Source organism: Acanthochromis polyacanthus, chromosome 24, assembly GCF_021347895.1.
Source record: "Acanthochromis polyacanthus isolate Apoly-LR-REF ecotype Palm Island chromosome 24, KAUST_Apoly_ChrSc, whole genome shotgun sequence".
Classification (NCBI taxonomy): domain Eukaryota; kingdom Metazoa; phylum Chordata; class Actinopteri; family Pomacentridae; genus Acanthochromis; species Acanthochromis polyacanthus.
This window is the reverse complement of record NC_067136.1, coordinates 2,074,902-2,094,985: the sequence shown is the minus strand read 5'-3', so window position 1 is coordinate 2,094,985 and position 20,084 is coordinate 2,074,902. Positions and strand designations below refer to the sequence as shown.

Sequence of the window (20,084 nt, the reverse complement as noted above, 5' to 3'; positions counted from 1 at the left end):
ACCTCAGCTGGTTTTACAGACAGAACGAAACCTCCAGCGGATTTTATTTGAACATTTCAACTAAAATGTGTCCATATTCAGCAGGTCCTTCAGAAAATCCCTCTTTGGGTGTTTTCTGTTTTGGGTTGTCCTCCAAGATACAAGGTAAAACATACCTGAACCCAAACACACAGATTAAATCACATAATGTGTCTGGATTCCACACTGATGATGCTCCAGACTTTCAGGAGACAGGATACTTGTTGTTTGCGATACAATCTGTATATCAGAGACACCCAAAACACAGACTCCACCATCATGAAGATATCTTCAGAGCACAGGACATGACAAACTTCCTCAGAAATATCAAAAGACTTGAAGGAAACCAAACAAGGACCTGAAAGTGTAGCTCCACTTCCAAACCGACCCACAGTCCTCTGTGTTGTGTACATGCTTCACATTTCAGTCCTAGTTCTATCTACATTTGTTCATGCTGGTATTTTGACCCTACTTTGATGTTTAGTCTAAACGGTGAGTGTGTTTGGTTGTCTGCACTGTTACCTGTCCAGGTGAACCTCCACCTTCAGTCAGCTTGGACAGACTCTCCTGATACCCTACAGAGGATAAAGCTAGGGCATGGATGGGTGGTTCAGTGGAAGCTACAGAGCATTTGGTCAAAACTTGCTCAAAGTTCCTCTCTTGACATTTATTAAAGCTCCACAACATTAGAAACAAAGACAGCAAACATGAGGCTCCAGCTGGACTGTTTCATGATGTGTTTCTAATGTTTTGTGTTCCTGAATTTCAGTCTAATGAGAGAACAAAACCGAAAACCTGAAGGTCAGGGTCAACAGTTGATGGATACTCATTCAGGGGAGCTTTAGGAGTGTTTTAAATGACTTCTGGAGATGAATGTCCAACCAAAGTTCAGTCTGTTTTCCCATAGGATCCCATTCATTTTAAACTTGTGAAAAAAATATAAATTCAGTAATTTTTTATTAATTCATTCATTCATTTATTTCGAATATGTAATTTAAAAATATTCAACGAATCATTCACATTAACAACTAGAATAGTACATCATGCTTCTCATATAAGGACAATGAGAGGAAAACAAAATTTCTACATGTTGAAAAGGTTGTGGGAAGAAGTTAAGGCTTATTTTATCCCACCTCTAAATTCATTCATTTATTCCAATCAGTGCCATGAAAAATATTCAATGAAAAACAAACTCACCCCCAATAATTTTGCTTTGGCAAAAAGACAGATAACATCAACACTACCCATCAATTAATCAGTTGCAAATTGACACTACTGTGCCCCCTAGTGGTCATTATGTTCATCTTCACAACACATTCCAAAATTTTTTGTTTGTATTTATATTTGCAGTTTTTCTCACTTGCTTTGGTTCATTTCTCCAATCATCCTCGACATTTGCAAAATAGTAAATATATTTCTCAAAACAATTCGTACAAATAGCAAAACACCATGGAGTACCTGCAAAAGCCAGTCTCTTGCATAAGATGATTAGTCCATCTCTCTACAGTAAATATCTGTCAGTGAACATTTCAGGTCCATCAGAATGACCAGTCCTGTGTCACTGTGTGGATAAAACAGATTGTTTAGTCATGTTGTCATTCTAACAGTGTTCTCTGGAGGGATGTTCTGATGTAAACTATGGATAAGGTTTGGTGACAATTACTGTAAACTGTAAGTTACATCTTAGTGTATGTGGGAGATCGATTACAAGAAACTGGACAAGATTCACATTTATGCTTTTACTGTTTGTGTTGTAATTTGTTGACAGACCACGTTTTTGTGATACAGAAAGGAGAACAGCTGCATAGCACAAAGAGAAAACAAAACAACAAAAGTAGAAATGTGAACATAGGACAATCTCCTGAGGGAAAACTGTACATGCAGTGCTGTAGGAATTACAGTTCAGTCTTCCTACACCTCATGATGTTCCGTCTGTTGGGCCACAAGTTCTCATCCACAGCATAAATATCTTCTCTTGGAGAAATTTACCAGTTCAGGACAGATTTAGAAAAAAGTCTAATGGAAATGTATAGAAACATCCTTGACATATTCTGACAACATGTTCAACCATTTTGCATGTAAAGACTGATGTGATGAACTAATGCCTAAATGTTGTGGAAGGTGAGACTATTATAATACATTTAGATCAATGTTACATAAACAATTGACAATGTAGGAAACAGCAGAGAATTGTACAGAATCATTTCAAGGATGATCCAAAGCATTTGCAACTTGCTCACAGAAATGAGAAACTGCTTTTTTGATGTGCAGAAGTGACACAATGATGTGAAGATTGAACACGTAGCTTACAGAATTTCTGTTCTGATCTGAGAAATGAACCAAAGAGTGACAAAAACTGTAACAATACTGGCTAGAGTCAAGTAAAGAAGTGTTTCATATCATTTTTGGAGGGTTTTAATCCTTAATATGTGGATTTTTGAGTAAATTCACAACATCAATATTTAACTCATTACATGAATCCAACCTTTAGATTTTTAACCAGAGAGAATCTCGGTGCATCAGCTGCTGTTTTAAATGTGCTGTCAACAAACCTTCACTGCGCAGCAGCGCCCTCTGGTGGGTAAATACTGGCACTGCACATTGACACTAAACTGCACCACACAAATTCAGCTCAGAATTCTGAGCAGCTTGTCAGCCACAAATGTGTGAATTTACAAATTCTTAAGAGCTGCTGGTGTTAAGAAAGCAATAAAAAATATCTTTTGATTCCAACCGACTGCACCATGTGGACATTAAATCTTCTTTCAAAAAAAAAACAGACGTGTTAAAACACAGAAGATGCACAATAACACAAACAAACTCATCAATCGAGGCAACTGTTAATATCTGGGAGTTCAGCTACCAACAAATATTCATGTTCCTGGTGAAAAAACACACTGAAGATCAACAGTTCACCTGATTTTGGCTTCATTGGTTCTCCGCATAAACAAAACATTTATCTCCAGATTTAATATTGATCATTTTCTGCCATCTTTATTAAACTTTGCTGAACAGCAGAGCTTCAAAACAGCTTCTTATACCTCTAAATATAGCACAGTCGATTTCTTGGCCTCAGTTGAATGAAATATCTGAGCATCGATTCAGAATCTGGAATCATGCAGAACAAGTAAAATCACATAATGCTGATTTTTGTTTTTCTGGACTGAATTCAGTTTTAGCGATTTAGCTCTTCATCCTTCCTCGGCTTCATCTTTCCTGCTCTCCATTGGCCCTCTTTCTATTTTCACGGGCATGCTCGACTTCCTGGGCTTCTTCTTCGGCGTGGGGTCAGCTGACTCCCACCGCCACTGCTGATTGGTGCGAGCCTCTCCTCGCTTTCCTTCTGCGACACCATGTGACATGGATTGACTGTCACACTGGGCGGGGCCAAGAGGCTGCACAGGTGATCGGACGAGGTGTCGACGACGTTCAGGTTTGTCCGGAGCCACCAGGGAGACGAGGGAGGGAGGCGAGCCCAGGGAGGGAGCACTGTGAGCGGAGAGGAGAGGAGGTGGCGAGGTCTGGGGGTTCATCAGGGTGAAGCTGTGGTCGGCATCTTGGCTTTGAGGGTGAGGAGAGGAAGGAGGGGAGCTGGCCTGAGGGGATGTGTTGTTCTGGCAGCCATTTAACCCATTCTCTGTAGTGTGTACATTAAGTTTGTGTACATCATCACCCTGCTGCCACAGCATTGACTCCCTGCACATATGTGTTTGTGCGTCATTTATAGTTCTGTTAACCTGTTTAGCCTCATGCGTTTCACTGTGGATGCTCATGTGGTCACAGTGTGGGTTTCGGTGTGGGTTTGTGTCTCTGCTGGTCCCGGTGTGTAGTCGCGGGTTTGGGTTGGCGCTGTGTCGGTTTCGGCTGCGCAGCGAGCTGAACACCATGGTGCAGCCTGTCACCGTGCAGCGGTGTTTGATCTTCAGGTGGACGGCGTTGTAGTGGATCTTCAGCGTTCCTGCACAAACAAAAGGGAAGTAGTGCTGTTGTTAAAATGAATTACTAAGAAAGAGAAAAAAACTGATTAGGATTATACACAAGTAAAGGGGGCCTTGAATCGAACCCTGTGGAACCCCAAGACACGAGATGAGTGGAATAACTGCTAAATGTATGAAAAACAAAGACTCTGCCACCTTTATTCCCCATGTTGGTTTTCTATGAGGTGATGTTAGGAGACAGTTGTATTGGTAGAAACCAAATTGATCCATTGTACTTACAGATTCAAATAGTTAAAGATAAAGTTGGGGAACTCTGTTGAGACCAAGGACATAAGATGAATAGAAGACTGTAAATTGAGCCCTGTGGAACTCAAAGATAAAAGATCAGTTGGGGACCTCAATTTGCACTACATGGAACCACAAAATATAAGGTTGGTAGTGGGCCTCAAATCGATGCCTGCTGAACTCTAAGTCACCAAATTAATGTAATGAGCCTGATGTAAGTTTAAACTTGGCAGGGCAACAACACTTTACAACACAACTAGCAGCATTTATTACATCTGCGTCGTAGGAATCAGATTGTCCAGGTGTACCTAAAAGTACAGTGAGTTAAGGAAGGGTAACCTTTGAGATACATATGGAACTCAATGTAATAAGACCAGAAGGGAACCTTAATTTGAATGAGGGACCTAAAGAAAGTATAAAGAAGGATAAAGTGAGGAACTCTGTTGAATCCTAACATAAAAGATAAGAGGACCTTGATTTGTGCCCTGTGGAACCCCAAGATATAAGATTGGCAGACGATCTCACATTGGTCCCTGTGGAACTTCAGGACATCTGGATTTGTAGATGTCCACCCAGTATGTTTAAAAGTGGCAGGACAACAACTCTGCAACCATTTATACAAATCAAGACTTCAAAAATGGTACTGGTAGTAGACTGTTGGTTGGATTGTCTAGGTGTTTCTAAATGCACAGGCAGTTAAGGAAGAATTAGGTAGGGAACGCTCTGAGACCCTAACATGTAGGATCAGTAGTAGACATATTTTCGAATTCTGTGAAACATCAAAACATAGATTAGTTAAGGACTTTGAATTGGGACCTGTGGAACCTCAAGTTGATAGATTAGTGGAATGTGCACAACAACAAGTCTGCATCTTTTATTACCGATATAGATCTTCTGCAAAAGTAATACTAGTACACTCTAAAGGCAAGATGAAGTGAGGGTACTATGTAGACCTTGACTTGAGCCCTGTGGAACCAAAGATATAAAACCAGTTGATGACCTTGAACAGGAACCTGCAGAATTAAAAAAAAAAACAAGATCTTTAGAGGATCTCAAACAGAACCCTGAGGAACGCCAGGACCACCTTAAGAGGAATTCACCCTAGTTACTTGATGTGTCGAAGGCACAGAGACCCCAGCAGCCCTACCTTTGTCGTAGAAGCTTTTTCCACAAACGCCACAGCAGACCCTGCCTTTCCGACCTCCTGCAGGGGAAGGAGAAGGAAGGGAGCAGAGGGAGGATGGGAGAGGAAGGAGGGAGGAAGACGAGGATGGAAGAGGATGCAGGGATGAAGAAAAGGTGGAGGTGGGAAGAGGACAAAGGAAGGACGAGGAGAAGGATGGGAGAGGCTGCAGAGAAGGAGGAGGACTTCGCATCTTCTGGGAAATCTTCAGAGGAGAGGAGGAAGAGGAGGAGATGGGTGGATAGAGTGAGGAAGAGGTGGTGTTCTCCTGTTTGGTTTCCCCTCTGAGAAGCGCCTGGTCGTTGTGGATCGAGGGGTTCAGCTGCCAGAGTGACCGAGGTGGGTTCAGCTTGTCTGGGTCTGTCTTGATTTTTAATGCCGGTTCATCTTTAATTTGCTGCAAAGTCAGATCACTTCCTTCCTCTCCTCTTCCTCCTCCTTGTTTGAGTCTCGCGGCCAGTTTGGTCCCGCCGGGTTTTCGGAGGCACTGTGTTAGCTTACTGGGAGGAACAAGCTCCTGATGAAAGAGGAAAGAGGGTCACAATAAGATGAGGAACCAACAGGCGGCTTATTACTGCAAAAATGAGGCGGTGCTGTTTACAAAAACAGCTCACTAATCGTCCCTTTCAAAAAAAAAAAAAACAAGACGGAAGACAGCTCGTGCATGTCAGAAAGCGTACGGTAGATTAGCCGTAGCACCTTGTTGTTCCACCAGGGGGAGTCTGACAAGATGGAAGACAGCAATTTGTTTGCTGTGTCTGACCTGAGGAAGGGATTCATGTTGGCTTTTTTTTTTTTTAATTAGCATTCCTAGCATCCTGCCACTAATTGTGATCTCCCTTTAAGGTTCCTGCATGACAGCAAAAGCAGACAAAAGATCAGATTTTGGTTTGTGCCAATTCTGAATTCTTCAGTTAACCAATGCCTTGATTGATCCCTGTGTTTCAGTTTTCCAGATAAACAGTTCAAGTGCTGCAGATCAGCTCTAGTACCTGGTTGTTCCACCAGGTGGAGCCTCCTATTGTTTAATACTACTGAGACAAGAGGGGGCATTACTTGGACTAGGGGCAGTTCATGTTGGCAAGCAGAGAGCATTGTGGGAGTTTAGTGACTAAAGGGGCTCCATGACAGAGACTTTTGGGGTTCTTAATGGCTCACGTTTACAAGACAAAGTACACTAGAGCAGAATTTCAATCATTGAGAAGCAAATCAACACAAATGTGATATGTTTGCGATTAAAAAACAACTAAATCTACATCTGGAGTTCTAAAAGGAGGAATCAATTACTGTCTGATAACGCTCCGACTACTAGTTTAAAACACTGCTTTAACTTGCATCCTGTCAGCCTTTCTGCCTTCATTGTCGTGTTGAGTCTTATGACTAACTGCGACCTTGATTTCGAAAAACAGTAGTTCCTCCAGTTCTATGTAACAGAACAACAGAGGTTTGTTTTGTTGGACTACATGGTTCTACCGATCTTGCTGTCAGTTTGGGGCGCCTTAAAACGGACTGAAACGTTTCTGCTGGTTATGTTCTGCATCAAACCTAAGAAAACGTATTTTTTAAGAGAAAGAAGGTTAAGAAGTTTGCTAATGGAGAGAAAAGTTATTTATTTGAATCACCTTGGTGGGAGGGACCAAACAGTGGAAGGCGGAGCTTCCAAAGTGGAAAGGCAGGAGCAAGGAAAGTCCGCCTGGGAAGTTTTCAAAGTGGTGGACAGTGTCGCTGTGGTCGGATGGACTGTTCCTCTCAAAACCACAGAGTCCAGCCACCAATCGGGATTCTCCTCTAGGGTTCCTCAACACGGTCAGCGTTCCCCTGTTTGATTGACAGGTCTTCTGGGCGGGCTTTTGCTCTGGATCAGGGAGGTGATTGGCAGCTTCCAGGCACTGAAGCGTCATCAGCTCCACGATTGGTCGAGTCTCGCCAAAGCGAAGGAACTGTTTCAGGATGAGCATCTCTTCTTCTGGAGTCACCATCAGCCAGCGGTTCAATACCTTCCCACCGGGAAACTAGAGGGAAACAAAGACCTTAACCTTCGTCTGAACAAAGAAAGTGTTTTCCGACCAAACTTCTCAGAAAGAGCCGGTTTAAATCCAACATTTACGAAGCTGTCAGACAGTCCAAATCAAATGTGTGGACATATTGACAGAGTTCTTATTTGTATTGGGGATTGTGTTGTAAACATTTCTATTCATTAGACATTCAAAAATCCTGAATGCTCTACTCCAATTACTTTTTTTGTTCACATTTTTAAAAATTTGGTCCTCAGAGCTAAATTTCACCATATTTGTGATTTCTTCTGAGGCTCAAAAATAGCAGATTTTTTTTTACTGGATTAAGTTGAAATTGTGGATATTAACACAGAAAAGTGTCAAAAAACTGGATCTTATGACAAAAAAAGCTTGATATTAGTAAACTAATCTGTCAGAAATCCAAATATCAATGCACGAAAGTGCAAAAAACTTAGATAATGATGCAAAGTGTCAAAAACTTGGATACGACTGTCAAAAATGTGGATAATAACACAGAAATGTCAAAGAAATATAGACATCAATTCACAAAAATGTCAATAACCTGAAAATCTAACACACAGGAGTGTCAATAATTCAGATATTAGAACATGAAGAGGCATAAACCTGGATATTAGTGCATAAAATTGTCAAAAATCTGGATATCAACAAACAAAGGGATCCATAAACTAGATCATACAACAAAATAACCTTCAAAAACATGGACATTAGTACACTAAAGTTGTGTTGTGTCTCTTTGTGGTTGTTTTGTGTCTTTAAACACTGGACTGTGCATCCAGGAGCGTCAAGATTTTGGATAGTAACGCATCAATGTGTCCATAAAAGTGTTAATAATGTGAATATTACTCTACAGAAGTGTAAAAAACCTGGATAGTGCCAAAAAAAATGGAAAAAAAAAATCTGGGATGTCGATTCACAAAAGCTTCAATAATTTGAATTTTGATGAGCAGAATTGTCAAAAAGCTGGACTTTAAATGTCTAAAAATGTCCAAAATCTAAAGAATAAAGCACCAAAGTGTCAACAATATGGACATTAATGCATCAAAGAAGCATTTTTTAAACTACAAGAGGCAGAATTAAACAAGGGACAGATGAACGTCTAGTACTCGTACCTGCAGCATGTAGCCCCGGACATAATCCCCCAGACTCCAGCCCAGAGTGTGGAGGATGTGTCCCACCTGGAAAACACACACCTGTCAGTCACACTTGAGAGGAGGCGTGTCACCGTGCTGCCGTCCAATCAGGTGAGGGTTACCTGCTCAGGTGTCAGGACGCTGTACAGACGGTCCAGGAGGATCTTCAGCCGGACCGGAACCGCCTGAGCTCCGTACAGAACCAGGGAGCTCAGGTCGAACACCAGCCCAGGGAGGGCCACCTCCACTGGGCCGCAGCCGGATGGAGGCTGGGGGTGGAGCCGCTCCAGGGCTGGAGGACGAAACAGAAGAAAGACAAGAGACAAAAAAGTTAGAGGAGGCTGAGGGTGGAGCCGCTCCAGGACGAAACAGAAGAAAGACGAGAGACAGAAAAGTTAGAGGAGGCTGAGGGTGGAGCCGCTCCAGGACGAAACAGAAGGAAGACGAGAGACAGAAAAGTTAGAGGAGGCTGGGGGTGAAGCCGCTCCAGGACGAAACAGAAGGAAGACGAGAGACAGAAAAGTTAGAGGAGGCTGGGGGTGAAGCCGCTCCAGGACGAAACAGAAGGAAGACGAGAGACAAAAAAGTTAGAGGAGGCTGAGGGTGGAGCCGCTCCAGGACGAAACAGAAGGAAGACGAGAGACAAAAAAGTTAGAGGAGGCTGAGGGTGGAGCCGCTCCAGGACGAAACAGAAGAAAGACGAGAGACAAAAAAGTTAGAGGAGGCTGAGGGTGGAGCCGCTCCAGGACGAAACAGAAGGAAGACGAGAGACAGAAAAGTTAGAGGAGGCTGAGGGTGGAGCCGCTCCAGGACGAAACAGAAGGAAGACGAGAGACAGAAAAGTTAGAGGAGGCTGAGGGTGGAGCCGCTCCAGGACGAAACAGAAGAAAGACGAGAGACAGAAAAGTTAGAGGAGGCTGAGGGTGGAGCCGCTCCAGGACGAAACAGAAGGAAGACGAGAGACAGAAAAGTTAGAGGAGGCTGAGGGTGGAGCCGCTCCAGGACGAAACAGAAGAAAGACGAGAGACAAAAAGTTAGAGGAGGCTGAGGGTGGAGCCGCTCCAGGACGAAACAGAAGGAAGACGAGAGACAGAAAAGTTAGAGGAGGCTGGGGGTGGAGCCGCTCCAGGACGAAACAGAAGGAAGACGAGAGACAGAAAAGTTAGAGGAGGCTGAGGGTGGAGCCGCTCCAGGACGAAACAGAAGAAAGACGAGAGACAAAAAAGTTAGAGGAGGCTGAGGGTGGAGCCGCTCCAGGACGAAACAGAAGGAAGACGAGAGACAGAAAAGTTAGAGGAGGCTGAGGGTGGAGCCGCTCCAGGACGAAACAGAAGGAAGACGAGAGACAGAAAAGTTAGAGGAGGCTGGGGGTGAAGCCGCTCCAGGACGAAACAGAAGGAAGACGAGAGACAGAAAAGTTAGAGGAGGCTGGGGGTGAAGCCGCTCCAGGACGAAACAGAAGGAAGACGAGAGACAGAAAAGTTAGAGGAGGCTGAGGGTGGAGCCGCTCCAGGACGAAACAGAAGAAAGACGAGAGACAAAAAAGTTAGAGGAGGCTGAGGGTGGAGCCGCTCCCGGACGAAACAGAAGAAAGACGAGAGACAAAAAAGTTAGAGGAGGCTGAGGGTGGAGCCGCTCCAGGACGAAACAGAAGGAAGACGAGAGACAGAAAAGTTAGAGGAGGCTGAGGGTGGAGCCGCTCCAGGACGAAACAGAAGAAAGACGAGAGACAAAAAAGTTAGAGGAGGCTGAGGGTGGAGCCGCTCCAGGACGAAACAGAAGGAAGACGAGAGACAGAAAAGTTAGAGGAGGCTGGGGGTGAAGCCGCTCCAGGACGAAACAGAAGGAAGACGAGAGACAGAAAAGTTAGAGGAGGCTGAGGGTGGAGCCGCTCCAGGACGAAACAGAAGGAAGACGAGAGACAGAAAAGTTAGAGGAGGCTGAGGGTGGAGCCGCTCCAGGACGAAACAGAAGGAAGACGAGAGACAGAAAAGTTAGAGGAGGCTGGGGGTGAAGCCGCTCCAGGACGAAACAGAAGGAAGACGAGAGACAGAAAAGTTAGAGGAGGCTGGGGGTGAAGCCGCTCCAGGACGAAACAGAAGGAAGACGAGAGACAGAAAAGTTAGAGGAGGCTGAGGGTGGAGCCGCTCCAGGACGAAACAGAAGAAAGACGAGAGACAAAAAAGTTAGAGGAGGCTGAGGGTGGAGCCGCTCCCGGACGAAACAGAAGGAAGACGAGAGACAAAAAAGTTAGAGGAGGCTGAGGGTGGAGCCGCTCCAGGACGAAACAGAAGAAAGACGAGAGACAAAAAAGTTAGAGGAGGCTGAGGGTGGAGCCGCTCCAGGACGAAACAGAAGGAAGACGAGAGACAGAAAAGTTAGAGGAGGCTGAGGGTGGAGCCGCTCCAGGACGAAACAGAAGAAAGACGAGAGACAAAAAAGTTAGAGGAGGCTGAGGGTGGAGCCGCTCCAGGACGAAACAGAAGAAAGACGAGAGACAGAAAAGTTAGAGGAGGCTGAGGGTGGAGCCGCTCCAGGACGAAACAGAAGAAAGACGAGAGACAGAAAAGTTAGAGGAGGCTGGGGGTGGAGCCGCTCCAGGACGAAACAGAAGAAAGACGAGAGACAGAAAAGTTAGAGGAGGCTGAGGGTGGAGCCGCTCCAGGACGAAACAGAAGAAAGACAAGAGACAGAAAAGTTAGAGGAGGCTGGGGGTGAAGCCGCTCCAGGACGAAACAGAAGGAAGACGAGAGACAGAAAAGTTAGAGGAGGCTGGGGGTGAAGCCGCTCCAGGACGAAACAGAAGGAAGACGAGAGACAGAAAAGTTAGAGGAGGCTGGGGGTGAAGCCGCTCCAGGACGAAACAGAAGAAAGACAAGAGACAGAAAAGTTAGAGGAGGCTGAGGGTGGAGCCGCTCCAGGACGAAACAGAAGAAAGACAAGAGACAGAAAAGTTAGAGGAGGCTGGGGGTGAAGCCGCTCCAGGACGAAACAGAAGAAAGACAAGAGACAGAAAAGTTAGAGGAGGCTGGGGGTGAAGCCGCTCCAGGACGAAACAGAAGAAAGACAAGAGACAGAAAAGTTAGAGGAGGCTGGGGGTGAAGCCGCTCCAGGACGAAACAGAAGAAAGACAAGAGACAGAAAAGTTAGAGGAGGCTGGGGGTGAAGCCGCTCCAGGACGAAACAGAAGGAAGACGAGAGACAGAAAAGTTAGAGGAGGCTGGGGGTGAAGCCGCTCCAGGACGAAACAGAAGGAAGACGAGAGACAGAAAAGTTAGAGGAGGCTGAGGGTGGAGCCGCTCCAGGACGAAACAGAAGAAAGACGAGAGACAAAAAAGTTAGAGGAGGCTGAGGGTGGAGCCGCTCCAGGACGAAACAGAAGGAAGACGAGAGACAGAAAAGTTAGAGGAGGCTGAGGGTGGAGCCGCTCCAGGACGAAACAGAAGAAAGACGAGAGACAGAAAAGTTAGAGGAGGCTGGGGGTGAAGCCGCTCCAGGACGAAACAGAAGAAAGACGAGAGACAAAAAAGTTAGAGGAGGCTGAGGGTGGAGCCGCTCCAGGACGAAACAGAAGGAAGACGAGAGACAGAAAAGTTAGAGGAGGCTGAGGGTGGAGCCGCTCCAGGACGAAACAGAAGGAAGACGAGAGACAGAAAAGTTAGAGGAGGCTGAGGGTGGAGCCGCTCCAGGACGAAACAGAAGGAAGACGAGAGACAGAAAAGTTAGAGGAGGCTGAGGGTGGAGCCGCTCCAGGACGAAACAGAAGAAAGACGAGAGACAAAAAAGTTAGAGGAGGCTGAGGGTGGAGCCGCTCCAGGACGAAACAGAAGAAAGACGAGAGACAGAAAAGTTAGAGGAGGCTGGGGGTGAAGCCGCTCCAGGACGAAACAGAAGGAAGACGAGAGACAGAAAAGTTAGAGGAGGCTGAGGGTGGAGCCGCTCCAGGACGAAACAGAAGAAAGACGAGAGACAGAAAAGTTAGAGGAGGCTGAGGGTGGAGCCGCTCCAGGACGAAACAGAAGAAAGACGAGAGACAGAAAAGTTAGAGGAGGCTGGGGGTGGAGCCGCTCCAGGACGAAACAGAAGAAAGACGAGAGACAAAAAAGTTAGAGGAGGCTGAGGGTGGAGCCGCTCCAGGACGAAACAGAAGAAAGACGAGAGACAGAAAAGTTAGAGGAGGCTGAGGGTGGAGCCGCTCCAGGACGAAACAGAAGAAAGACGAGAGACAAAAAAGTTAGAGGAGGCTGAGGGTGGAGCCGCTCCAGGACGAAACAGAAGAAAGACGAGAGACAGAAAAGTTAGAGGAGGCTGAGGGTGGAGCCGCTCCAGGACGAAACAGAAGGAAGACGAGAGACAGAAAAGTTAGAGGAGGCTGAGGGTGGAGCCGCTCCAGGACGAAACAGAAGAAAGACGAGAGACAGAAAAGTTAGAGGAGGCTGGGGGTGAAGCCGCTCCAGGACGAAACAGAAGGAAGACGAGAGACAGAAAAGTTAGAGGAGGCTGAGGGTGGAGCCGCTCCAGGACGAAACAGAAGAAAGACGAGAGACAGAAAAGTTAGAGGAGGCTGAGGGTGGAGCCGCTCCAGGACGAAACAGAAGAAAGACGAGAGACAAAAAAGTTAGAGGAGGCTGAGGGTGGAGCCGCTCCAGGGCTGGAGGAAAGAAAGAAGATGAGAGATCCTAAAGTTAGAGGAGGACAACTGGTCTGCCTTGTTTTAGGTTTCTGTGGCTGTTGTTGTCTCTTTGTGGTTGTTTTGTGTCTCTTTGTGGTTGTTTTTGTCTCTTTGTGGTTGTTTTGTATCTCTTTGTCGTTGTTTTTGTCTCTTTGTCGTTGTTTTTGTCTCTGTGTCTTTTTATGGCCATTTTTTGTTCTTTTGTGTCTCTTTGTCGTTGTTTTGTGTCTCTTTGTGGTTGTTTTGTGTCTCTCTGTGGTTGTTTTGTGTCTCTTTGTGGTTGTTTTGTGTCTCTCTGTGGTTGTTTTGTGTCTCTTTGTGGTTGTTTTGTGTCTGTTTGTGATTGTGTCTCTCTGTGGTTGTTTTGTGTCTCTTTGTGGTTGTTTTGTGTCTCTCTGTGGTTGTTTTGTGTCTCTTTGTGGTTGTTTTGTGTCTGTTTGTGATTGTGTCTCTCTGTGGTTGTTTTGTGTCTCTTTGTGATTGTGTCTCTCTGTGGTTGTTTTGTGTCTCTTTGTGGTTGTTTTGTGTCTCTCTGTGGTTGTTTTGTGTCTCTCTGTGGTTGTTTTGTGTCTCTTTGTGATTGTGTCTCTCTGTGGTTGTTTTGTGTCTCTTTGTGGTTGTTTTGTGTCTCTTTGTGGTTGTTTTGTGTCTCTCTGTGGTTGTTTTGTGTCTCTTTGTGGTTGTGTCTCTCTGTGGTTGTTTTGTGTCTCTTTGTGGTTGTTTTGTGTCTGTTTGTGATTGTGTCTCTCTGTGGTTGTTTTGTGTCTCTCTGTGGTTGTTTTGTGTCTCTTTGTGGTTGTTTTGTGTCTGTTTGTGATTGTGTCTCTCTGTGGTTGTTTTGTGTCTCTTTGTGATTGTGTCTCTCTGTGGTTGTTTTGTGTCTCTCTGTGGTTGTTTTGTGTCTCTCTGTGGTTGTTTTGTGTCTCTTTGTGATTGTGTCTCTCTGTGGTTGTTTTGTGTCTCTTTGTGGTTGTTTTGTGTCTCTCTGTGGTTGTTTTGTGTCTCTTTGTGGTTGTGTCTCTCTGTGGTTGTTTTGTGTCTCTTTGTCGTTGTTTTGTGTCTCTCTGTGGTTGTTTTGTGTCTCTTTGTGGTTGTTTTGTGTCTCTCTGTGGTTGTTTTGTGTCTCTTTGTGGTTGTTTTGTGTCTGTTTGTGATTGTGTCTCTCTGTGGTTGTTTTGTGTCTCTTTGTGGTTGTGTCTCTCTGTGGTTGTTTTGTGTCTCTTTGTCGTTGTTTTGTGTCTCTCTGTGGTTGTTTTGTGTCTCTTTGTGGTTGTTTTGTGTCTGTTTGTGATTGTGTCTCTCTGTGGTTGTTTTGTGTCTCTCTGTGGTTGTTTTGTGTCTCTTTGTGGTTGTTTTGTGTCTGTTTGTGATTGTGTCTCTCTGTGGTTGTTTTGTGTCTCTTTGTGATTGTGTCTCTCTGTGGTTGTTTTGTGTCTCTCTGTGGTTGTTTTGTGTCTCTCTGTGGTTGTTTTGTGTCTCTTTGTGATTGTGTCTCTCTGTGGTTGTTTTGTGTCTCTTTGTGGTTGTTTTGTGTCTCTCTGTGGTTGTTTTGTGTCTCTTTGTGGTTGTGTCTCTCTGTGGTTGTTTTGTGTCTCTTTGTCGTTGTTTTGTGTCTCTTTGTGGTTGTTTTGTGTCTCTCTGTGGTTGTTTTGTGTCTCTTTGTGGTTGTTTTGTGTCTGTTTGTGATTGTGTCTCTCTGTGGTTGTTTTGTGTCTGTTTGTGATTGTGTCTCTCTGTGGTTGTTTTGTGTCTCTTTGTGGTTGTTTTGTGTCTCTTTGTGGTTGTGTCTCTCTGTGGTTGTTTTGTGTCTCTCTGTGGTTGTTTTGTGTTTCTTTGTGGTTGTTTTGTGTCTCTTTGTGGTTGTGTCTCTTTGTGGTTGTTTTGTGTCTCTCTGTGGTTGTTTTGTGTCTCTTTGTGGTTGTGTCTCTTTGTGGTTGTTTTGTGTCTCTTTGTGGTTGTTTTGTGTCTCTCTGTGGTTGTTTTGTGTTTCTTTGTGGTTGTTTTGTGTCTCTTTGTGATTGTGTCTCTCTGTGGTTGTTTTGTGTCTCTTTGTGATTGTGTCTCTCTGTGGTTGTTTTGTGTCTCTTTGTGGTTGTTTTGTGTCTCTTTGTGATTGTGTCTCTTTGTGGTTGTTTTGTGTCTTTGTGGTTGTTTTGTGTCTCTTTGTGGTTGTTTTGTGTCTCTGTGGCTATTTTGTGTCTGTGTCTAGTTGTTGTTTTTTCTCTCTAGTTGTTTTGTGTCTCTCTGTGGTTGTTTTGTGTGTCTTTGTGGTTGTTTGTGTCTCTTTGTCGTTGTTTTGTGTCTCTCTGTGGTTGTTTTGTGTCTGTTTGCAGTTGTTTTGTGTCTCTGTGGCTATTTTGTGTCTGTGTCTAGTTGTTGTTTTTTCTCTCTAGTTGTTTTGTGTCTCATCAACAGGTGTGTGTTTAACAGCTCAGAAAAACACAACAGAATCGCTGTTTGTGTGTTAATGTGTGTGGTAATGTGTGTTTCCAGATGTTCTCTCTGACGTGATGACAGCGACACCTGACTTCATGTCACTGCAGCAGCTGGTTGATTTCTACACACACACACACACACACACACACACACACACACACACACACACACACACACACACACACACACACACACACAGAAACGTGTTTTAATGAACAATCTTTCTTTTTTCTGATTGTTGACTTCTGAACCACAAACTTTCCTCCATAATTAGTTCAGCAAATAAACCACAAATCTGCATTAATTCTTCTTGTATTTTTGCCGTTCTGTGTCTCATTTCTACCATTTATTGACTAGTTTGTCTCAGTTTTTGCCATTTTTAGCCATTTATTGAACTCATTTTTGTCATTATGCTTCTTCTTTGGGTTGTTTTGTTTCTCATTTGTCATAATTTGTCATTTTGTCTTGTTTTTTGTTGCTTTTTGTCTCATTTGGGTCGTTTAGTGTCTATTTTGTTGTTATCATTTGCTGTTTTGTGTCTTAACTTAATGTATTATATTATTTTAAGTATTTGTTGTTGTGTGTCTTGTTTGTGGTTTGTGTCAGTTTGTCGTGTTTTTGTTGCTTCTTGTCTTAATTTCATCATTTGTCTAATTTTATTTCTGTTTAGTTGTTTTCTGTCCCATTTTCTGCCTGGCTTGCATGTATTTTTTGTCATTTTGTGTCAGTTTTTCTTGTTTTGTTGTTGTTTCGTGTCTCATTTTAGTCATTTTGCGTCTGTCTTTTTTCAATTGTGTCTCATTTGTCCGTTTTTGTCATTTTGACTCCTCATACGTGCGTGTGTTTGTGCGTGTGTGTAAATGTGTGTGTTACTCTGCATGTGTGTGTGTGTGTGTGTGTGTGTGTGTCTGCGTGTGTTACCGTGTGCCACCCAGCCGTGTCCACATCGATCACATGACCTGAGTCGGACACTTCCTGGTTTGAAACACAAACAGCTGCAGACTGAACACCTGATGGACTGAAACACAAACACACACCTCATCAGCAGCTGGAAAACACACACAGTAACACACACTAACACACAGTAACACACACACTAACACACACACAGTTTACCTCTTCGGCGTCTGGAGTCATCCTCATGTCTCGCTCCTGCAGTCAAACAGTCAGAGATTTATTCATTGATTTCTGCTGACTGTTAATAAACACATCTCTATCTTTTTACTTATTAATATATTAATTTATTCATTTTAAAATTATTTATTTCCCATCCTGTAATTATTGTTGCTAGCGTCACATTTCTGTTATCCAGATGAACTATATATCACAACGTGATTTTTTAAAAAAGGGATGATAAATATATTAAATAAATATAAAAACTACAAATAAATATATGTATCATTTCTCATGTAAAATAATTACAAAAAGCAAAAAATGGTTACATATAAAATACAAACTATTGTTTAAAATGACATCAAAAATATTTTAATAAATTAAATTGTTCCCAGTAATTATTCAAATAAAAATAGATTAAATAATCAGAAACTATATAAACTCTATATAAATTACTAAAAACAAAATAGATCAAACAATTATAAATAATATCGATATATAACTTATTTAAAATAAAACAGATCAAGTAATTCTAAATTAATAATGGAAAAGAATATAAATAAAAAGAATTTAAAATAAATAAAAATATTACATAGAAACAATCTGAAGTAACACAAAAAAACACTTCTTAACAAAACTATAAGTTAGAAATTATTATCTAATAATAAAATAACATTCAATGAATACTTAAAATGAATATCAAGAAATAGAATTTATTAATGATAATTATTTATCAAAATTATATCAATAATAATGAAGAATCAAAATATTATAAACTATCATAATAAGATGTACAATTTTTATAAAGAAAGATCTATAATTTATTTATTACAATTACCTAAAGTAATATAGAAATAATAATGAAGAATTTAAATAATTTCAACTATAATAAAATAGTATCTGAAGTAATTAAAAGAAAAATATTTCAATTATTTTAAATAATCTAAATAATAATGAATTAAAAAATATTGTAAACTATTTATATTAATATATTTAAAGTAATTACAAAGAAAAAATATTAATTTCAAACAATTCCATAAAATTATATTTAAACAATAAAGTATTAAAAATATGAGTTCTTTAAAATATGTGAAATAATCATAAAGAAAATTATTAATGATAATTAATGACTTATAATAATATCTAAATAACAATAAAGAATTAAAAAATATTACAAACTATTTAAAATAATATCTAAAAATTATAAAGAAAAAATATGTAATTTATTAATTACAAAAATTCTTTAAAATGCCTTCTAAATAACAATGAAGAATTAAAAAATATTACAATCTATTTATAATAAGATATAAAATAATTAGAATGAAAGAAATGCATTATTAATTATAAAGAATTACCTAAAATAATATCTAAAAAATAGTGAAGAACTTAAAAATGTTACAAACTATTTCTAACAATAAATAAAATAATCATAAAAATATTTAATTTATTAGTCGTAATTAATCACTTAAAATATCTACATAATAATAATTAGAAATAATTTAAAGTATGTAAATTAATATATAAAATGCGTATAGAGACTAAAATGATTCTGCATGAATGATTAAGCGTCAATATTTATTAGTGATATTAATATTAAAATCATTCTGACCTGTTAGTCTGAAGATCAATTCAAAGAAAAAACCTCCTCCTTCTTCTTCTGTTTTTATTTTCTGCTCCGTCCGTCCGTCCGTTTGTTTCTTTCCTCCTCTGGACTCTGAACCACTTTCTCTCTTTTATGTCTCCTGGATCCATTCATCCTCTGGCCCCGCCTCCTTCCCACATCCTCGCCTCCTGATTGGACGAGGACTGTGACGGCGTCTCCCTTGTAGGTTCTCCTGTTCCTGGTGTCTCCTGAGGATGGAGGTTCCTCTGAGGCTCAGAGTGAAGAACCTCAGAGTGAAACGACCAGAACCAGCTGCTCTGGAGGATCCCTTTGTGTTTATTTATAGATTATTTAATCCATGTTTTTATTGTCGTTTCTGAAGAATTTAACCTCAAAGATAAAACGAGTAAAACGACAGAGAACAAAGAAGTTTTTGTTTCGTCTCTTTTCTCGTGTCTTTCTGCTCATTTCTGGTCTTTGGTCACCGTTTTATTCCACTCTCATTTTCTCCATCTTTTCAGTCATTTTATGTTTTTTTTCTTTGTGCGTTTCTAGTCGTTTTGTGCATCTTTACAGTAGTTTTTGTCTCTAATAGTTTGTGTGGATTCTTAGTCGTTTCATGTGTATTTCTAGACGTGTATTTTTTGCAGTTTGAGTGCATTTTAAGTCGCTTGAGGTGTATTTTTAATCATTTTGTGTGTATTTTCAGTCATTTTGTGTACTTTCCGTCTGTGTATTTTTAATTATTTTGTGTGCATTTAGTAATTTTGCGTGTAGTTTTAGTCATTTCGTGTGTAGTTTTAGTCATTTTTTTGTATTTTTTTTAGTCATTTTGTGTATTTTAATTGTTTGTGTGTACTTCAGTTGCTTTGTGTATTTTAGTTGTTTTATGACTTTTTAGTCGTTTTGTGTGTATGTTCAGTCGTTTTATGTGTATTTTTAGTAATTTTGTGTGTAGTTTTTGTCACTTCATGTCTATTTAGTTGCTTTATGTGTATTTTTAGTCATTTTATGTTTTTTTTACCATTTTATATGTATTTTCAGTAATTTTGTGTATTTTCATCATTTGTGTGTATTTTCTGTCGTTTTATGCATTTTTAGTCATTTTGTGTTTTTGTTTTGTGTGTACTTCAGTTGCTTTGTGTATCTTTAGTTGTTTTTGCATCTCATTTTAGCTGTTTTGTGTCTCGTTTGTGGTCATTTAATGTGTCTTTTCATCCTTTGTGTGTCTTTTAGGATTAATTCATCGCTTAGTTGTTTTGTTTCTTTTTGATTATTTTGTGTCTTTTTGTCTGTGTGTCCTTTTCAGATGCTCTTGTCTCAGTTTTGTCATTCTGGGGGTTTTTTTGTCTATTTTATGTATTTTGTGTGTTTCAGCTGGTTTGTGCGCCTTTGTCGACATTTTTAGATATTTGTTTGTGGCCTCTTTTTGTCTTTCTATTGTCACTTTCTGTCTGTTTTTAGACCTTAATGCGGGTCTTTGCATTTGCATGTTGTCTATTTTCTGTCTTTTTCTGAAATTTGTCTCTTTTTATACTTTTTTAGACATTTGTTTGAAGTTTCTGGACATCTCAAGCCTTCAGTTGGTTTAGTCTTTAAATTTTCTTCTATTTTCAGCTCTCTGTGGTCATTTATGTATTTTTTAGATATTTTTGTGGCTCTTTTTGGTC

The 20,084-nt window shown here is 41.3% G+C and overlaps 1 protein-coding gene across 2 annotated transcripts; it reads right to left on the bottom strand.

Moving 5' to 3' along the window:
* Positions 1 to 970: 970 nt before the first annotated feature.
* On the bottom strand, positions 971 to 19,006 carry LOC110970445 (zinc finger protein basonuclin-1-like). 2 transcript variants are annotated; one of them, XM_051944330.1, is made up of 8 exons: positions 18,421 to 19,006; positions 16,815 to 16,850; positions 16,620 to 16,716; positions 8,713 to 8,882; positions 8,570 to 8,635; positions 7,047 to 7,436; positions 5,389 to 5,941; positions 971 to 3,976 (listed from the first exon to the last, which is right to left on the bottom strand). In XM_051944330.1, exons 2-8 carry the CDS (start codon positions 16,839 to 16,841, stop codon positions 3,210 to 3,212), a joined length of 2,070 nt encoding a protein of 689 aa, XP_051800290.1. In that variant the 5' UTR covers positions 16,842 to 16,850; positions 18,421 to 19,006; the 3' UTR covers positions 971 to 3,209. The 2 variants fall into 2 exon arrangements, with proteins under 2 accessions (XP_051800290.1, XP_051800291.1); XM_051944331.1 differs by lacking the exon at positions 18,421 to 19,006 and having other exon boundaries at positions 16,815 to 17,314.
* Between the last annotated feature and the right edge of the window lie 1,078 nt (positions 19,007 to 20,084).

Bases quoted from the DNA above. Each gene is read 5' to 3' on its own strand.
- LOC110970445 (XM_051944330.1), bottom strand. From the start codon at position 16,841: ATGAGGATGACTCCAGACGCCGAAGAG. The intron at 16,717-16,814 runs GTAAACTGTGTG...TTTGTGTTTCAG, and splicing joins TGACTCCAGACGCCGAAGAG to TCCATCAGGTGTTCAGTCTG. The intron at 7,437-8,569 runs GTACGAGTACTA...GTTTCCCTCTAG, and splicing joins TCCGGGGCTACATGCTGCAG to TTTCCCGGTGGGAAGGTATT.